A 20,303-nucleotide genomic window follows, 5' to 3' on the forward strand; every position below is an offset into this window, starting at 1 on the left:
TTGATGAGTCAGCCTCATAATGTTATTGTAATATTTTGTGTGTGGCCATATATCTGCTTCTAATGAGTAATCACAGACAGGGCTCAGAGGTGGGAAAGGGTTTGGGACCTGGGGAGGCTAGAAAAGGCTTCCAGGGAGAGATGCAAGCAGAGGCCTAAAGGTCAAGTGGAACAAATATTTATGTCACTACCCAGAAAGATCCAAGAAACAAAAATCTGCATAGACAAGACACATTACCCCCATTAGATGAGGATTTGTTTAATGGTAACATCATAGAATTTATTTGTAAAATGAAATAATTCCATCGTATAATTTATTTCATTTTCAAAAACTGGATTTACATGCATCCCTTTCCCTCGCTTTCCTCCCCCTGGAGGGCTTTGCTCTTCTTGTACAAAAAGAAAAACTTATAATCCACACTAGAGTTGACTTCCCAACCATAAAATATGTTATCATTTTAATGAAAACTGATCGTATTCAGCAAAGCTGACTCTACCCAGGAGTGTGACACCACTGTACGTATTAGGAAAACAAGCCTGCAGTAGATGGGGTCTAAGAACTTTGGAGTCTGGCAGACCTGATTTTGATTACCATCATCACCATTCAACAGCTGTGTAGCTTTAGGCAAATTAATTTATTTAAGCCCCAGTTTCCTCAAAGCTACATTCCTCGCATCTTCCCCCAAGGATGCTGTGAGAATTAAATGAAATAATATAAAGTGCCTGATAAGTCAACAAGATTCACTCTTCTGCTACAGAGCTGCACAGTTTTCAAAGCACTTGGACATGCATGATCTCATCTGACCTGTGTAATTCTTCAAGGCAGGGAAGGCAAGGAGTCAGAAAACTATGCTTGCAGATTATGAACCTAAAGCCCAGGAAGGGACCAAGATTATCTCCAGGTCCCACACAACGGGTAAATGGAAAGTCAGACCATAATTTGCATTGCTAATGCCCAGCCCAACGTTTGAGTTCAGTCATCTGCCTCTCTAAAACATAATATAATGCAGAAGTGCATTTCTTATTGGAGGAGATGAGAGAGATGCCACAGTGACCTAGATCAAGCAATGCCTTGTGGGTGGTACTATCTATGGGAGAGAGGGAGACAGCCCTAATAGGAAGAGAAGGCTTTGGAAAGGGTGAACAGGTCTTGGAGCAGACATGAAAGAAAGTCAAAGACTGGGACCAGGGGAGAGATGAGGAAGTCTTCCTCAACATCTCACTCTCCTGGACCTTCTCATGCCCTTCTCATTAGCGCTTTTCTGTCTCCTTCATGGGCTCCTTTTCTTTAGCTGCTCTTTAAATGTTGATGCTCCCCAGGAATCTTACCTCATCCAAATGTTCTTCTCACTGTTTCCATGCTCTCCGAGAAGTATCAGTCACTCCTGTGATTCTAACCAACTACACGCTGAATAAGATGCCAAATCTCAAACTCCAATTCAAACTCTCCTCTGAGACATGTCTCCTGGATATCCCACTGCTTCCTCCAACTCAACACGTCCAAGACAGAATCTGCTATCTTCCCCCAAGTGTGTTCCCCCTCCTTGATTTCCAATGCCAGTTGATTCAGTTACCAAAGGAGTCATCTTCTGCCTCTTCTCTCGTTCCTTACATTCAATCACGATTCTAATTTCAACTCCCAATTAATTCACGAACAGGCGCCCACCTCATCACCCTGTATTAGAGTTCTTCAGAGAAAAAGAAGCAATAGCATGTATATGGCTGTGTGTGTACACATTTAGGACTCATCTCTGGTGTTCCTACTCCATGAAATCACCCATGACCTCCCTATGCTGAGTTAGATGCTCTTATGCTAGGCCCTTATAGTACCCTGTGAATATCCCTATCACTGCATTTCCCATCATCTGTTCATTTGTCTGTCTCTCTCACTACACTGAAAGCTCCTCAAAGGCAAGAGCGATGTTTTTTATTAAATATGTCTACTCCTAGGACATAGCATTGTGTCTGATCTATAGATGATGACTCATGTTAGCTAATGAATGAATAAATGAATGAATGAGTAGACACGTATAAGCCAAATGAAAGTCTGCAGAAATAAAAGTAAGGAATGAATGGATAAATGAATGAGGTTGTGAATAAAAACTGTCCCAGTTTCTCTTTTTTCATTCAAGCTAATGGCTTTTCTCAGTCCTTTTCAGGAGCGGAGACATAGTCTAGGCAAGCCAGACTGCCAGGAAGATAAATTTCTCCTCTCAGGGTGAGCAGGTCCTTTGGAGAAGTTTCATTTTAATTGGAAAATGGATTCATTCACTTCCTGGCTTGGACTCCCAGGTCAGTGCAGCAACACTGAATGGCTGCCAAGTACCAATGGAGAGGGGGGCTGCAGTGGGGAAAGTGCTCCATCAAATGTTGAGCGCTCTGGGACACCTGAGGATAACCTGGCATCTGTTCCAAGCTAGCTCACACAGATGCCCCTTCTTCTTTCTTCCCAAATGTCCTTCAACCCAAACTTAATCATCTCCAACCCGTAAAGGACACGTGTACTTTACTGTTCCAACTGGCATTTCTTTGGAGCCTGTTTGAGTATGTGCATCTTTACTTGTTCCATGTGCATCCTTACTTGTTCAATCACTGTTGCAGAGTTCCACTGTGATTTCCTGCCAGGCATGGACAAAGGCCACAACTCAAAAGTTCCTTCACAACTCAAGTAGTAGAATAAGATCACAACTTAAACTCTTCCTTACGATGGATCCCTAACAGTCCAACCTCACAGAAAATATTTCTAGGAACATTTCTTGCATGTTTTGCCACGGGTCCTTGAGGAGGGCACTGGTTCTTTGTGATGGTTCCCAGCTTCCTCTTTAGCCTCACCTCTCAACACCTTCACCTGTCAGCATCTCCACAGTCCCTGATTCTCCAAACAGACTGGTCCAACAGCAGTTCTGATCATGCAGTATGCTACTCTATGCAGAGGGTCTCAGTACATTCTGCTGCATCTTCTCCAGAGCCAGAATGTAAGAGTGAATATCCTGGCTCTAGTACTTTGTAGTTATGTGGCCTTGAGCAAGCTACTCAACTACTCTTTATCTCAATTTCCTCATCCTATAAAAATTAGTGAGGACAATAATAGTGCCTATGCCATAGGGTTGATGGGGGATCAAATGAACAAATATATGTAATCTATTTGCAGCACCTAGCACATAGTAAGCACTTTTTACTTATGATTGTTCTTATTATTACTTAGAATGTCACTTTCACTACATCCTTCCCTCTTCAGGAAAGAGTAGGTGCTTTAGAGTCTGACACACCTTAGTACAAATGTTGGTTCTCCTACTTATTAGCAGTGTTATTTCTCACTAGTGGTCACCTAATGTCTATGAGTCTCACTTCGTTCATTTGCAGCAACATTTAACTCATAAGACTGTTAGCCGAATTCAATTCAATGAGATTATACATGTTAATGTGCCCATCCTTGTACACTCCTAGTAAACATTAGTTTCCTCTGCAATCCTTGTTCTTCTCAAATTATGTGTGGGCCTGTCTCTTCTACTAGACTCTGAGTTCTTCTTTTAGGAAAGAACTATAATTTATTCATCTATTTCCCTAGAATTAGCATCAAATAACTATTTTTCAAGTAAAATATTTCTTGACTGTGCAAAACCTGGTCTGTCAGTCCTGGTTTGTGCCCAACTATGTGCTAGGTATGCTCATAGAAGATGAAAGGCAGGAATATACTTCCAATCCTCAGGTTAGTTACCGGCTAGGTGGAACAAAGAATCTATGCATATGAAACATGCAGGAAGAATATAGTACAGAATAATTCAAGTTCTAAAACATATTAATTTATAAACTATGGATTCTGTATGATCACGAAGGAGACAGTGCTGTGGGAAGGAGGTAAGTAAGGGGGTTACTTAGGAGGCATTGTCAGATCTGCATGTAGAGGGAAGGCAAAGACTGAGGAAGATGGGATGGAGGTCAGTCCACATTGAGGCAATGGCCTGAGTAAAAGTGCAGGGAGAAGCATCAGCAGCATCCATGGCCATGGAGAAGGAACTATGAGAAGGTCAGTCTGAGAGACCTGTGCTGAGAAGTAGTAAGAGGTAAAACTGGATTTGTATTAGATACTTGGGTCAGAAAAGAATGGGAGCCACCATCAGTCCTTGTGTGGATAGTGTTTTGTGAACACAGTTTTAGGAATGTTAGGACAGCAATAACCTAGTGGGAAACCCAGAGGAAAGAAGAAATAGGAAGCAGGAGGATGCATTCCCGTCTACATTTCTGATACAGATGGAATAGAAAGGGCAGACCAAATGGAAAGAATGGAAAACGGAGACAAAAGAAGCAGCATAGGAAAGAAAATGAAACAAGAAAAATTAAATAGGAGAAAGAAGAGGAAAATAAAGACAAAAGCAAAAGATGAACAAAGAGAATCGGATGAAGAAAAAGAACAGCTTAAACATGAGATGTGAATAAAATGTGTGGGAAACAACAGCAGGACCATGACAATGTCCCCAGCAAGACAAAGCATCGAGAAGGGAGGGCAGAAACCAGCCGTATTCGTGGTCTGCACGCTGTCTTTCCTCTAGATGAATGAAGTCATGGCTGATGTCACTGCCTCTGAGTCACACATCACCCCCCACCACCCAAGAGAGGTGGAAAGGGCCCTGTCTAATATTCAGTCCCACCCTCTTGGACAAGTGGGGTTAATTCACTGCTTTATTCTTATGCACACTGTCTAGTCTTGAGACAGCTGAAATGAGGAGAGCTGCTCTGTCTGCCCAGGGAGGACGTGAGTGCTCAAAGCTCAACTTCTACGGGGTTCTCAGGTCCAGGTCCTTGAGAAAGAAGAACCGGGAAAAGTGTCTGGCCTTTCTCTGATTGTGGCTAAGGCGAACTGGCTCCATCCCATGAGGTCCCCCTTCAGCCCCACAAAAAATCCTGTAATTAATAGCACGGAATATATAAAAGGGACTTCAAGGAACTTCTGACAGACTCACAGAGCTTCTTGCAGTCTAAGCTCTCACCATACTGTATATGCAGCCCCACGGAGGTCTCATTTCCGCAGACTGCCACCAGACTAGCTTTTACACTGCCTCACCTCAACTGCTTATTACCCAATTCCAACTCATCCACTGGCCCACAACCTACATATTACCTCCCCAGGCCCCTCGATCCTAACTGGGCTGTATTTCTAGAGTAACCCGAGTTCCCATTGGACTAATACTGTACTGTGACTTTATCTCTTATCTCCTTTCTAGAATACGAGCATCTGGAAATAACGACTCTGTTTTCTTTACCACTATATTCCAATATTTAACAAACTATCTGGAACAAAACACATTTTCAATAAATATCCGCTGAATGAATGAATGTCCTTGAACAACTCTGGCAGGAACTTGTTAGCACCACAATATTTTTATTTCTAAAACACACACCCATTTTTACAGTCATCATTCTGAGAACTTCATGAAGGACACCCTGTAAGGTATTAATAACAATGCAAGTGGAACTGCCCTGGAAGCATTTGCTCGGCAGGGCCTCGGGATGGATTCACTGTCTCCAGCTCCTCTGCTCTCCTAAGCTTTGGTTTCTGAGCTACTGTAGAAACAGCACAGGCTGGAGTTAGATCTGAGCTGGGCCCCAGCTTTACGCACTCAGTAGCTGCATGAAGTAAGTGTCTCTCAGACTGTTCCCACCCACTAAAACAGGAATAATATCCTCTCCCCAAGTCGTCCGGACGATTAAAAAGCACTATTTTAAAAATTGCCTACCCTTCAAACAATGTGAATTCCTTTTCCCTTCACTTTTAGATTTCTTACCTGCCTCTAAAGGTAAGCATATGAAAAACAGACCTTACTAATTTTCTTTCCAAAAATCAACTTTTTCTATCACTATCATCTGAAAATCTATCACTACCACCTACATTCTACAATTTATCAAATACCTTCTGATACATAACACTACATCAACACAATTTTTTAGACAGAAAACTAAGGCCCATAAATGAACTGAATTGCCCAGATGATGCAGATAATAGGTAGAAAGCCTGGGGGAAAGCCCTGGCCACTTGAACTCCAAACTCAGTACTCCTTCACCACTCTCCAGCTGCTGCTTCCCAGGACATGGGAGGTGCTCGATAAATACTTACACAGTGATTCACTCTCTTTCTCAGGTCCGTGGGCTTGTCTGTGACCCCCATCCAAAGCCAAGCCACACAGCCTCATGCCAAGACAACTGCAGTAGGCTTTATTCTGGTCCCTGGTTCTCTTCTCATCTCTCTCAGGTTCACAGAATGCCAGCGCTGAAGGAGAGTTTCAGGGCTTACACGCACCAGTTGTTCCCAAATGCCAGAACAGGGACTGGTGATAGTCCAGGACCAATAATTTTCACTAATCAGTGGTGAAACAATAATAATAATAATAAAAATGATAGAAAAATAAAGTCCTTATTATTAATAAAATTATGAATAATTAATCAGTGAAATGAGAGAGAGAGTGTATTTCCTAATTGCTTGTTTTGCTTTGCTTGGGTAAGCATCAATACTCTACACATGTAGCATTACTGAGAAAAAAATGTATGTCCATGCCACGGTTCAGACCCTTTAGCAAAGCCACAATGAGAAACAGAGGCTAGGTAGGACAGAGCCACTTAGGCAGCTCTCTAATTTCCTCTGAATATTCCCTCACTTTGCATTTTTGAGCCAAAAGACACTGATCATTGAGATTACAAGCCTAAAAGCTACACTGATGTAGCTTTTCCAGGGGGCATAGGCATGGGTATTGACAGGGCCGCAGAGCTGAGATGAGGCCTTTTTTTATTACTGAACACTCACAAGTTTATCTAACCCATAGCCTCTCCATATAGGGAGGATTCAGAGAGACAAGAGCCTTTATAGGAATCCAGAGTGGCCATGCTGGATGAACAGACAAGCCTCCAGGGAGGTCTTAGCTATGTCAGACTTCCAGGACCCCTGGGTTCAGAAGAGGTAAGGAACTCATTCCATCATTTAGTCACTCTTTCTCATTACAAACACGTCAGGGGAATGCAAAGAAGAGGACAAAGCCAGCTCTTGGAGAGGCAGCTATAATGCCCTGGGGCACAAACAAAAGAGGCTTTGGGTCAGAGTTTGCGTAGTGGTAGGAAACAGATCTCACCCAGTCTCAAGTATAATTCTTTCATTTTGAGTCTAACTTTGAACAGCTAAACTTTTAATAACTTTGATAATGTTTTATTCTAGAGTTCATATTTGCCTTAAAAATTTATGCCAAACAAATGTGTTATCTGGGATTTTTAACTTCAACCATCAGAAGTGGTTTTCTCTAATCAAAGTGGAGTAATAATAATAAAAATGATAGAAAAATAAAGCCATTATTAAGAAAATAGTGAATAATTAATCAGTAAAATGAGAGTGCTTTTATTTTCTAATTGCTTGCTTTGCTTTACTTAGGTAAGCTCCAATGATGTCTCATCTGTAGACAGGGGTACCTGTGTAATAACGGCTGGTGTTTCACCAGCTCACCTTTACAATAATTTTTCAAATTCATTTCTTAGAGTCAGAAACCTAGGTTTGTATTCCAACATTGCCAGAGGTAATAGCGTTGATAAGTGGCCATCTACTTAATTCCCTCCATCCCCAATTTCTTCATCTGCAAAGCAAGTGATAACATCTACCTCATAGGATTTTCATAAGAATAAATGGGATAGAAGATTTAAAAGCACACAGTGGATATTTAATAAAGTCTGGTACAGGTGTTGACCACGTATGTAGATAGCAATAAAACAAAGTCAATATCTTAACTAAAATGTATTTAATATTTCAGAAATGTAAACAACTTTTAATATTTCAAAATGCTTTCTCAAGTGTAACGCTCTCCCAACTTATTCCAAAAATGTAAGCTGGATAGAGGAACAAAGAGATGGAAACAACATAAGTCATAAAGCAAGGACAGTAAAGGTCCATGGCAGGCTCTAGGTGATGGCTCTGAGTATTGACTGTAAAATGTTTTCAACTTTTCTGTAGGTTTGAAATTTTGATAATAAAACACGGCAGGCAGGCCGGGGGGAGGGGGCGGCGGTAATGGCTTTCACAGCCTCTTGCTCTTGGTACTAGATATGGGAACTCCTTGAGATAAAGGGTGAGCTTGGCTTCCTCCTTTCCTCCCCATCACCAGGCACAGCACTTTGTACATAGCAGTTACCAGACAAAAGTTTGTTTCACTTATTAAATAAATATATCCCTACAATAACAGAACAATCATTGTCATTTTGGATAACCAGAAAAAAAGAAGGTAAAACCAGCCCAGGTGTTCAGAGAAATGATATTTACTTACTCCTCCAAAAGACTACCATTTTGCATCTCTTTGGACTTCTAGCCTGCTACCTTCCTTGCCTCAGTGGACAGTGGACATCTGTTGACCCTGTGCCTCAGTGGACATCCGTTGACCCTGAGCCTCTAGATTTCCAAGCTGATAGTTTACGTGCTATGAGTTACTACATTACAACACACATTAAATGCATTGTCTTTTTCAGTGTTGTTTCTATAAAGACAGTATTTTCCTCCAGTAAGATTGACTTACATTTTAGCCACTGTGAGAAACGAATTTTGTTCAATTTTTGATTGACACAGAATCATACCATGCATGCATAAAGCAAGCCTAACTTCACAGTCCTTCCTCACACCTCTCTGGTTACACTAATGACTCCTAGAGGCGGTCAACATCCCCGCAGAGCCGTCAGGAAGACTGGCAGCAGGTAAGCCAGGCATGTGGTCTTCAGTACTACAGTCACATGGTTGGCTCCTGGCTGGCCAGGGGACATGAATTCATTTAGTAAATGTTTATTGAGTATTTTTTCAATGCCAAACACAGTGTTTGGTTCTGGGGATATAAAACAGTAAGGTATGAAGAGATAGATTTTGTCCCTGCTTTTATGGAGCTGAAAATCCACCAACCCAAATGAGGAAGAAACATGGTACAGCAGAAACACACACACACACACACCAGAATTTAGAGCCAAAAGGACCTTCATTAAGATCCAAGGGCCTTCATTTGGCTCCAGTTTAAGCCCAAAGGACCTTCACCAAGATTTGATACCTGTAGAGAAGTCATTTCATCTCTTTGAGGCTTGTCTTCATCTGTAATATGTGAGAAGTAGTAATATTTATCCCACAAGGTCATGTCATAGATCATATAAAGGAAATATTTATGAAAGTCTGCCATAGCCATAAAGTCAAATTTTTAAAAGTATTATAATAATAGCTGACATTTATTAAATGTTACAAGATATCTGGCCAAGAACTTTTTTTCTTTCGTCTGCCTTTTAAAAATTACTTTGCTGGACTATAAAACCAAAAGAATGCAACACATATTTGGTATAAATCAAATATGCAAATACAGGATAATAAGGAAAGGATTCACTGTCCAGGTAGATGAAGGCAAGCCATCAGCCTCAACATTCAGTGTATTTACTTACAAGTCCAGTACCCAACCTGGAGAGAAAATCCATAACACACGCCCTAACAGCAGCTGACAATACTGTCTGCATTCCTCAAAGGCTGGGAGGAATCTGGACCAATATACAGGGCCCTGGTATAAACATTCTAAAGAGAGGCTTTTTGATTGAGAAGATGAGTCTTGGATTCTCCTGGGGAGTGAAGGGAGCCACTTAAAGGGGTATCCATTACAGGAGTCCAAAGACACAGTGGAGAGGCCCAGAGGAGTTGCTGTCTCAGTCTAGAGCCTTCACTTTGCCTACAAAATAAGCTGTGACTCAGGTAACAGGACTGCAGCCAAGGGGTGGCTCTAGGATGGAAAGGAACAGTAATGCTCAAATCTCATTTTCCACAGTGAGGAAGAGAAAATTAACTTATGTTGGACATGCAGTGAACCTTTAGTTTGGAATGAAATGATTGGACAAACACACCCAGCAATCAAAAATGGCATGAGATGGTTTAATAAGTTCATTCACTCATTCATCCACCCATCAAAACATATACTAAGTTATTAATGTTAGAATTTAAACAGTGCTCTAGAGGCTAGGGAGACTGAGATAAATAAAGCACAATGTAATGCAATTAAATTCTAGGGTAGAGATAAGCATAGAATGCCACAGGCGACAAAGGGTAGGACCCTAAATCAACACTAAGTCAAGGAAGACTTCCTGGAGGAAGTGAAGGCTGAGTTTTGAACTATTATTAAAGTTTTCCTGGTGAAGGAAGAAATTACTATAAGCTTGCCAGGCAGAAGGAAAAACCTGAGCAAAGACCCAGAGGTGTGAGTGAACACGGGCATGGAATCATGAGAGCCCTGGACCAAGAAATTCACCATCTGGAATGCCTTTCCATTTCTCTAAGCGCTTGCTAGAGGAAAAGTAATGATAGATTCCTTGAACACATTCCCACACCTAAGTCTCAAATTCAAGTGCTCAGAGGGGTAGGGCTGAAAAAGGAAATGAATGCAGCAGGCTGGGTGGGGACTGCTGCAAAATGAAGAATGCTGACCCCTTCTAAAGAAGGCAGCCCCTATTCAGCTCCAGCCGATCCCTTTCGCATGCAAGTGTGGACCTTGTATTGCCAGGTTCTTTCATTATTTATTCAGGAAAATAAATAATCTGAATTTTCAGATAAAATTTCTCAATTTTTAAATATTGGAAACTAATTTAAAATTGTTTATTTTTTTCCAAGCACATGGTAGGTCAAACTAAACCTGTCTGGGGACCAGATCCAGCCAGTGGTCTGCCAGCCTGTAGCCCTGGCAAGTGGGAAGAAATGAGTGCCCTTTAAAAGCAGGCAGTAAGAGGCAATAGTTAGAGCCCAGGAGCTGGAGGCAGACTGGACTAGGTGAGAATCTGGGCTCTACAACTTACCTCTGTGTAGCTTTGGGGATGCTACTTAAGTCCCCTGAGTCTTGGCTTCCTCATACTGCCATACAGATACAGTAAAACAGCATGCTGTTATACTATGTCACTAAAGGGCAGAGATGAAATTCTCCCTGTGAAATCCCTAGCATGGTGCTTTTTAGGAAAATAAGCCCAAAAAGAAAGAAAAAAAAAAATCACTTGCTCAATAATGAAGTGTTGTCAACCAGAAAGGTTAGCTATGACTACAAGCTTTGAATGGAAAATTACTATGTAATAAAAGCATGAGCATTGTGCTAAAACAGTAGCAAACTATTCCAACCATGGAGAGTGTACCAGTATTAATGTTTTTTTGCGTGTATATGGCCAGTCTTTTTTTCCGTACTGATAGTTTCTTAAAACAAATGTATTTATAAGACTGTAGACTGTTCATTAGTCTTCTAACTTTTCTTCCCTTTAACACTACAGTATGAACTTTGTTGTTGCTATACAAATATTTACTATCTACCTAGCACATGTGCCAGAATGATTTTTTCAAAGTCATAAAACATATTGTGTCACACCCATGTTTAAAACCCATCAACCATTTCCCACTGTTCTTGGAATAAAACCCAAACTCCTGCCCCTGGCTTCAAGGCTGTGCATGTGGCAGCCCTTGCCCACTTCGCCAAACCCCCTCCTACGCCTCTGTGCCTTGCTCATACCCTCCCGGCCCAGCTGACCTCCTCTGCTGATCTCATGAGGTGCTTTCCTCCCCCGCAGTGAATCTGTTGCTCCTCCTTCCTATCTCATCATTCAGGTCAAACAAAAACTCCCAAGAGAGGCCCACACTAGCCATGCCAAATCTGTTCATCTGTGTTTTTCCTTCATAGCATTTTTCAGAAAACAAAATCACTTTGTGTGTGTCTATTTTCTGCCTCTCTACACTAGACTCTTAAGTTCCCAGAAGCCTACCCCAGGGCCCTTGTCCCACTCATTCACCTTGGCATCCCCAGTGCCCAGCACAGTGCCTCTCACACAGGAGACACTCAATATTTCTTAAATGAAACAATGAAGCTACTGACCATTGTTCACAGCCTCAGATCCTCCCAAAGCCATCACCCACAAATGTCTTCCCTACACTAGTTTATGCAAAGCCTGCAAAGCAAATGCTGGAAGAGGCAGTAGAGCAAAATGGTGATGAGCCCATACGCTGGATGTAAAATGCCAAACTTCAAATCCCAGCCTTGACGCTTATTAGCTGAGTGACCTAGGGCAAGTTGCTTAAAGTCTCTGCGCCTGTTTCCTCATCTGTAAAAGACAATAATTAGGCTCACACCTGTAATCCCAGCATTCTGGGAGGCCGAGGAGGGTGGATCACTTGAACTCTGGAGTTTGAGACCAGCCTGGGCAACATGGCAAAACCCCATCTCTACAAAAAAATACACAAATTAGCTGGGCATGGTGGCGTGTGCCTGTAGTCCCAGTTACTCAGGAGGCTGGGGTGGGAGAGCCACTCAAGCCTGGGAGGCAAAGGTTCCAATGAGCCAAGATTGTGCTACTGTACTCCAACCTGGGTGACAGAGCAAGACCCTGTCTCAATGAAAAAAAAAAAAAAAGAAAGAAAATAAAAGAAAAGAACAAGACAATAACTATAGGGTAACTGTGAGAAATAAATGAATTATCATGGGTAAAATGCTTAGAAAAGTACTAGATGTATTAACAAGCACTGCATACACTTTAGCTCTTATTTTCATCTATTTTCTTGTTCTGCTCTTACTGCTTGGTTGCTCTGTATCTTTATTCTTTAACTAGACTGTAATTTCTTGGTGGCAGAGACCACTTCTGGATTCCCACACTGAAAGTGCACAGGTTCCCATAAGGTAGCAGATGGGGGAATAGAGCTAATGGTGCAGCTCTTGACATGGGTTTGCTTACATAGTATGAGACCACGAGTAAGTTATTTACCATTTTTGAGCTTCAGTTTCTTCATCTGGTAAAATAAAAAGAGATAATATCTGTCCCACAGACTGGTGTAAAGATTAAATAAAATAACTCTTGTGAAGTAAAAACATTCTGGGGCTGGTGGCATTGGTAAATGTTAAGGGAAACAAGTAGAAGGTACTCAAGTAAGTTAATCAGCTTCACAGATCGAAGTTGGCTGCCTTTGGCATAGGTATTACACATCGCCACATAGGATGTGGGTGATTCAAATAAATGAATGACTGAAAATATGTTCTGTGCTCTTCTATTCTCTATTTTCTATGATTGTCTCTAGAAACCTTGATGATGGTTTCCAGAATTTTCCTGAATAAAACAGGAAAAAACATATCACTCATTATGACCAGCCCCATGAAATAACATATTTTAGTCTTCAAAATTATCTCAGTTAGTGATAGGATGTTACTGAAATGCACATCAGTAGAAACAAGCACTTTTAAACACAATGATAATGAAAATAAAGTACTATTGGAATATCTATTATATAAGCCACTTTACAAATCTCTCACTAACTCATAACTCTATAAGACTGATACTATTGTCCTCATTTTATAGCTCAGCACACTGAGACTCAGAGAAGTTGATTTTAGCTTATCCAAGATCCCACAATTGGTAAGTGGTACAGAAAGATTTAAATGCAAGTGTGTTTGGCTCCAAATTCTATACTTTTTTGCACACATTTGTGTTATATCTCCTAAAGTTCCTCAATATCTTGTATTAGTGCTACTGCTAAGACCTGATGAACACAGTTGAATAGTAATTAGACAGTAACTAACTAAGAAAGACTAGTTTCCACCATACTGCCATCTATTTAAATGGTGGCATTTCAAGGAAAGAAATTGATATTATCTATCTTTCATGAAGTTTCAAGATTAGACCAAGATAGAGAAAAGATGTTATTAGATCATCAACAAGAGTGACAAAATAAGGCCAAATAAGGTTTTAAAAATTAGCTTTGGCCAGCCTCTCATGTTACAGAAAGAACCAGAAGAACCAGGCTTCCCTGACCTGCAGCAGGGTTTTCTTTTCAGCAGGTCCTACTGCAAAGCACTCAAGAGGCAGCTTCCACAGCTAGCAGGAAGTTATCAAGCCACCTCTCTAGCCATCCAAACCCCCGGGTTCCCCCAAAGAATCTACCAATTGGAGAATCATTTCCTCATTTTCCCAGGATGACAGAAGCACAGGGGCACGGACAGGGGAGAGAGAAGCAGCAGGTATATTTCCTGAACCCATCAACAAAATCCTGTGACATTACAAACAGTTGGTTCTGAACTTTGGAATAAGCAAGGAAAATCTCAAACTATAAAATCATTAGCTTTCTGCTCTGCTGACAATGGCAAAAGAGGAAATGAGTTAAAAGACAGCTTGGAAGATCTCCATGTAGCCCCTACAAGTCACGTTAATTCTCTTCCATTAACATTGAGCTGTCAGGATCCACATCAGCTCACCAATTCTCTTGACCTTCCTCAGTCTGCACCTTGTTACCCTACAATGTTTCATGTTTATAAAGATAGGAGACCCCAGCAGCTCAAGCCTGACAGAACTTAATTTACATTTGGCCTTCATTAAGATGAGAGTCAGAATCATTGAGACCAAATGGAAAAGCCATACTGCTGGGGGTTATGAAAAATTCAAATGGCATTTTTCCTTTTATCTGACAATTCTTATTAAGGAGACAAATGTCAACCTGAAACACATAAACTTTAAATGAAAAGGACATGATTAAATTCCATATTTGCAGGACTAGGACCCAGGTGACTTTGCCCAAGAGCTATGGTGGTCCTAGTACATCTCAAGACAGATAAAACCCCAAATTCTACCCAACTCCCTCTGACATCTGACTCTAGGCGAAGGACAAGGAGAAGATAAATGACAGCAATAACAAAGTGAGTGGTCAGCTCTGACTCCTCCATCTGACTCACTCCTCACAGCCAATCAGTCTCAATGTCCTATTGATATTATCCTCTAAAAATTTCTAGGACCCATCTCCTTCCAACTCACAGTGCCTAATTCAGGTTTCATTAGTTCTCCCATGGAGTACTGCAACAGCCCCTTATTGAGTTACGGAGTCATTCAAATTATTCAGAAAATATGTACTGAGTACCTACTACGCACCAGCCACTTGGTTAGGGACCGAGACATAGCAAAGAACAAGGTGGATATGATCTCTATCCTCCTGCAGATTACAATGGTTGGGGCAAGCATTATATAAATCACCACAAAAATTGACATAGAACTACAATTTATGAAAGATATAATGAAGTAAAATTAAGAGTGTAGTAACAAGAGACTCTGATGTATCTGACGGTCAGGAAAGGCTTTTTAAGAGAGCAAAAATAAAACTGAAACTTAAATGATGAGGAAGAATCAGCGGTGAGCAGAGGGAAGAACACTGTGGGTGAAAGACTCAGCATTGTCAAGACAGGGGTCAGCAAACTTTTCATCTGTTGGTCCAGATAGTACATATATATTCTGCCCTGTAGGCCATATAGTCTCTGTCTCAACTACTCAACTGTCACTGTAATGTGAAAACAGACATAAACAACACATAAATGGATGAGTGTGGCTGTGTTCCAATCAAACTTTACTTATGGCCATTAAAATTTTAATTTCCTATTATTTTCATAAGTCACAAAATATCATTCTTTTGATTCTTAACCACTTGAAAATGTAAAACCATTTACATTTTCTCAAGCCATCCAATAATAGGCAGTAGGCCAGATTTGGCCTGGGTGCCATAGTCTGCCAACCTCTAGCCAAGACTCATGTAGCAAAGAACTCTAAGTGGATCCCTGTGGATGGGACATAGTGAGCTAGAAGGTAAAAGACAAAGAGTGAGGAGAGAGGAGGAGGTAAAAATGACAGCATGCACCATTTTGTAGTCCATGTTTCAGTTTCTGGAATTTATCTAATAAAGCAATGCAAAGCCATCAGAGTGCTATCATCAGAGGAATGAGAAAACTCTAGTTCTTACCTCCCCACACACATTTTCTCACCCCTAATCCAATCTCCGCATGTCTGCCAGTTACCTAAGCCTGCCCCTCCCTTGCTTAACAACCATCAACCAATCCCTATCATCAATTAATCCCTTAAAAAGCCGAACTCAGACTATTTACCTGGCCTCATCTCCTGCTATGCTTGCTGAAGCACCCCAGCTCATGCCCTGGGACTCACCTACCATATCACAGATGAACCAGAGTCTCTCTTCAGAATCTCTTTCCTATCTTCTCTGCTAGGCAAAACCTCCACTCATATCTTGAGGTTCCTGTCAAACTATTGCCTCTAGGAAGCAAATCCTTTTTCCCAAAGCACTTTGTATATTGCCATATCACAATGCATAGTATATTTGATGGCTCTGTTTTCATATCACTCCTGCATCCACCCCATTCCTTATGCTCCCCCACCACTATCCCTTGTGGACTCTGTGCTGCTCAATGGTAAGATTGAGTCCTTATTGTCCCCATGTCCCCATTGCCTATCGCACTTGCTGGTTCATAGTTGAGCTCAGTACAGACTTCAAGAATTAAAGAATAAAGAAAGAGTAAAAACAAGACAGCTTGATAAACTTAGAACACAGAATCTCATGTTTTTATTCTGAATGTGCACTCAAGCAGCTCTACTGAAGCTATCAAACTTCCCTGTGTCTCCCATCATAGCATTAAAAACAAAGGTACCATTCCCTGATTCCCCACAAGTGGATGTTCTTCAGTGTAGGGGAACAGAGCTTTTGGAATTAAAAGTGGTTTCACAAGTTCCCAGCCCAGTAACATTAGCATCACCTGTGAACTTGTGTTAGCAATACAAATTCTCCAATTTTCAGTCCCTATCCCAGGGCTACTGAATCAGAAACTACAGTTCAGTAAGATCTCCAGGTGATTCATTTACACATTAAAGTCTGAGAAGCACTATAGCCCTCCCGGTCAGGCTTTAAGAAAACGCTAAAACTGACTTAGAAATCTCTTTAATTTTGATTTTGCAATCACATTAAAGCCAAACGAATTCTCAGCAAGAATTCCTGTACATGCTTACCAAAACACACCCACACTAGAGGCTTACTCAGAAAATTCTGAAAGAAAATTGAATTTTTAAAATAAATTAATAGAAGATGCTCTCAGAGGGTCACAAACATTGCCATGTAATCTAGATATTAACTATTTCCTATGGGATTTACTTAGTGCAGTTTTATATCAAGTGCAAGATGGTAAGAATCCTGAGAGGTTCGTGCCAGATATGCATTTAGATCTCCTGGGATAGAGGCTGGAGCTGGCCATGTGGCACATGCTCTAGAAGGCCCTGACACCGAACCAACGACCCTTCGCCCAATCCTCTTTGCTTAACTCAGTATAACTCTTCTTTCTGTGTTGCCAAAAAAGGTGATATATCCAATCCAAACCTGTTGATATAGCAACAAGTTTAGGCCAAGTTGAAGAAGACCACTGCCATCATTCCTGGTCCTACACCAAGAGCCATGCTTCATGGAGGGATTTTACTACTGCATGACATGATGGAACAAGCTGAGATTTGGGGCCCAGCAGACATGGATTTAAATTCTGGCTCGATCACCTGTTTGGGAAAGCCTCCTTAGGATCAGTTTCCCATGCTATCTACCAAGCAGAGATTGTTAGGATTAAAATCAACTAATGCTTATACAACTCAAAGCAGGGTATGGGGCAGTGCAGAACAGTTCTGTATTCCAATTTTGTGTTTCAGCATATATCCGAGTCAGGTTTTCAAACTGGTTAATACAACTCTCCCACTTTACAGATGAAAAAAAGTGAGGTCTGAGATAAGAAGTGCTTTGACCAAAGCATGTAATTGTTGACGGTAGAGTCAGAATTAGATTCTTGAAAACTCCTGACTCCCAAGAAACTCTGTCAAACTCTTAGCAACCACAGAAGCCTTTATGTAGATGAAAACTTACAAAACAGCTCAATATCTAAAACAGCTAACAAGTAAAGCCTGCTTTGATTGCTGAAGCCCTTCTTTCCTACCACTCTCCTGCCCCATGATGGCAATCCTTAGGCACCTTCTCAGCACCCTAAGCTCTCCCCATCTCCATTCACAATCTGAGTAATAGAAGACTCAGCCCACCTGAAATCTCAGAGCCAGTAAATGAATCACAGGTCATGCCCATTAGATGGATTCTCTATTTCTCCAGACCACCTAGAGGTTTTCAAGTCCTTGAGGTTCCCGAAGGACTTGAACTTTCTCACACATCCATCTCTAATGGGAACCATTAAGCTGACATCACCATTCTCCACACTTCATAAAGGAGTCCTCACATCTGGAAATGGAAACCACCTGCAAGAGCTTTGACCAGAGATTGCCATATCATTTAAGGATGAGAAACTCAAGTGCAGGCGGGATGAGAAAGGGGAAGCCTAAGATGTCAACAAGGCCAAATATTAATAAGTTGGGGCTAAAAGTGTACAGACTAGGAAGGCCCTGATCAGAAGATATGGACTTAAATCCCACCTCTGCTGCTTTCTCACTGGAATGGTAATTAATCTCTCTGAACTCCAGTAGAATACCGGGTATTAAAAGAATTGATTTTGGATGGCTGGGCACAGTGCCTCACACCTATAAACACATCACTTTTGCAGGATCACATAAGGCCAGGAGTTTGAAATCAGCCTGGCCAGCACAGTGAGACCAAGTCTCCACAAAAGAAACATTTTAAAATTTGAAAAAACCATTTTGGAGTCAGCCAGTCTTAGGTTCAAATTCTGGTTCTGTCACATATTTTTCACTTTGAGTGAGTTGTTTTATCTCTATGAACATTCGTTTTCTTGTCTACAAAACAGACACCCTAAAGTAAACACCACACATAAAAACACTTCATAGGGCTGTTGGCCTTCAAAGAGATAACGTGTACAATACCTGTCACAGTGCCTGGTATGAGTTAGGCACATAAAAACAGGTGTGATTTAACTGCACTGTAATCAATAAAATAGGATCAATGTTCCTCCTAGTTGCTGGGAAAAAATCAAACAGAACTGATTTTAGCAGGGTGCCTGGTACATACAGATCCACAATAAAAGGGATCCTCTACTATTGTTGGTATCTTCTCTTAGACTCTATGCACTCACCTCTTTCAGCCACAGAAGCTTCGGGGCCTGCATTTCCACAGACATCACCCCGCCGACATACTGGAGGACGCTGTGCTTGGTCTCGTTGATCCTATTGACCTGACTGACTGCTCGATGGTCCAGCCACATGATGACATTTCGATGGGAATCCTCTAACAGAAACGAGAGGGAGATGCAGATAGATACACATTCTCTTCCTTCTACTTCAAGGGAACAATTATGGATTCCCAAGACCAAAATGCTATGTACTTTCTATAATTTTATGTATCAAGAATGAGCAAAATGAAAGGACACCAGCAAGGCTGATTAATGCACTGTCCCCAGGCCTCGAATTTCCCGTCCAGTCATGTGTTCTCTGACCATAACCTTAGAATAAATATCTACATTAAAAGCAGAAAAAAAATCTACCAATTAATTATATTATCCAGTATTCTCTCTCAACTTCTTCTCTTCCTTTCTTATCCCTTCTGTTCTAGAAAAACTTTTCTGGGCATACATTCAGGAGAGGCATCTATGAAATAAGACTACGGCAATATTTTCTCTTTTTAAGATCTGTCTCCTTTAAATATGGATAAATACTTTGATGGTATAATACATCTAATAGCTACACAATGGCATTTAACTGCTTATATTCCCACTTTTTCAGGTCAGTTTAATTAAAATTAGTTCATTTAGGTGTTTTTTTCCCTCATTTGATTGGTTGGTTTGTTGGCATGGGAAGCTCATCAGTTTTGGAATTAGGCAGATCTAATGGGGAATGCTAGTTACAGATGAAGACACAGTTACAGACGAAGATATATAATTCAGAAAGTTATTAAACAAAAGATAATGCACATAAAGGATATGGCAAGTACTTCTCAGAAAGCAGGCCCTCAGGAGGAGTAAACGTAAGGAAGAGAATTCAAAACCAGCTGGAAAAGGAGCACTGCCCCTCGTATCCTGCCTTTACCACCCTGTAGTCCACACAGTAACTCCTTATCTCTCTCCCTAGCCTCTGTTAATTCATCCTGTACCAATGGGCAAGCCAGAAATCCTTTAACAGCCCTTTGACGCTTCTGATGGCAAAATATGCAGAACAGCAATGAATATACCTGGGAGATTATTAGGGCAAACAGAAAAGAAACCCAGCAGTTACCAAGCCAGGTATTATATTTTCACACATTATTTTATTTAATGGCAAAGTAACTACAGCACTACATATCTTGCTAAAACAAACAAAAAAAAATCCAATGTAAGAAGATACCTAAATAAGGTCATGGGCATAACAAGGCAGGGGCTCAGTTGCTGGTTTGCCTAACTGGAAAGATCTCGCCTCCCACGAAAGTTCCACAAACCATAATACTAATACTTTGAAAATAATAAAGAGTACATGGGACCTCCCACAGGAATGTCAAAGAATTTTTTGTAAACAGAATTG

At 41.0% G+C, this 20,303-nt stretch overlaps 1 protein-coding gene across 26 annotated transcripts in view; it reads right to left on the reverse strand.

Annotated features, from left to right (window-relative positions):
* Positions 1–20,303, reverse strand: part of FGGY (FGGY carbohydrate kinase domain containing) — a 486,889-nt gene that overhangs the window by 377,773 nt on the left and 88,813 nt on the right. For 19 of the 26 annotated variants that reach the window (XM_077988455.1, XM_077988468.1, XM_077988427.1 and 16 more), the window contains one exon: positions 18,887–19,038. The exons of the other annotated variants lie outside the window; for them this stretch is intronic. In XM_077988455.1, coding sequence (XP_077844581.1) covers positions 18,887–19,038 — 152 coding nt within the window. The remainder of the gene's footprint in view (positions 1–18,886; positions 19,039–20,303) is intronic. 26 annotated transcript variants of the gene reach the window in all.

Source organism: Macaca mulatta, chromosome 1 (genome assembly GCF_049350105.2).
Source record: "Macaca mulatta isolate MMU2019108-1 chromosome 1, T2T-MMU8v2.0, whole genome shotgun sequence".
NCBI classification, from domain to species: domain Eukaryota; kingdom Metazoa; phylum Chordata; class Mammalia; order Primates; family Cercopithecidae; genus Macaca; species Macaca mulatta.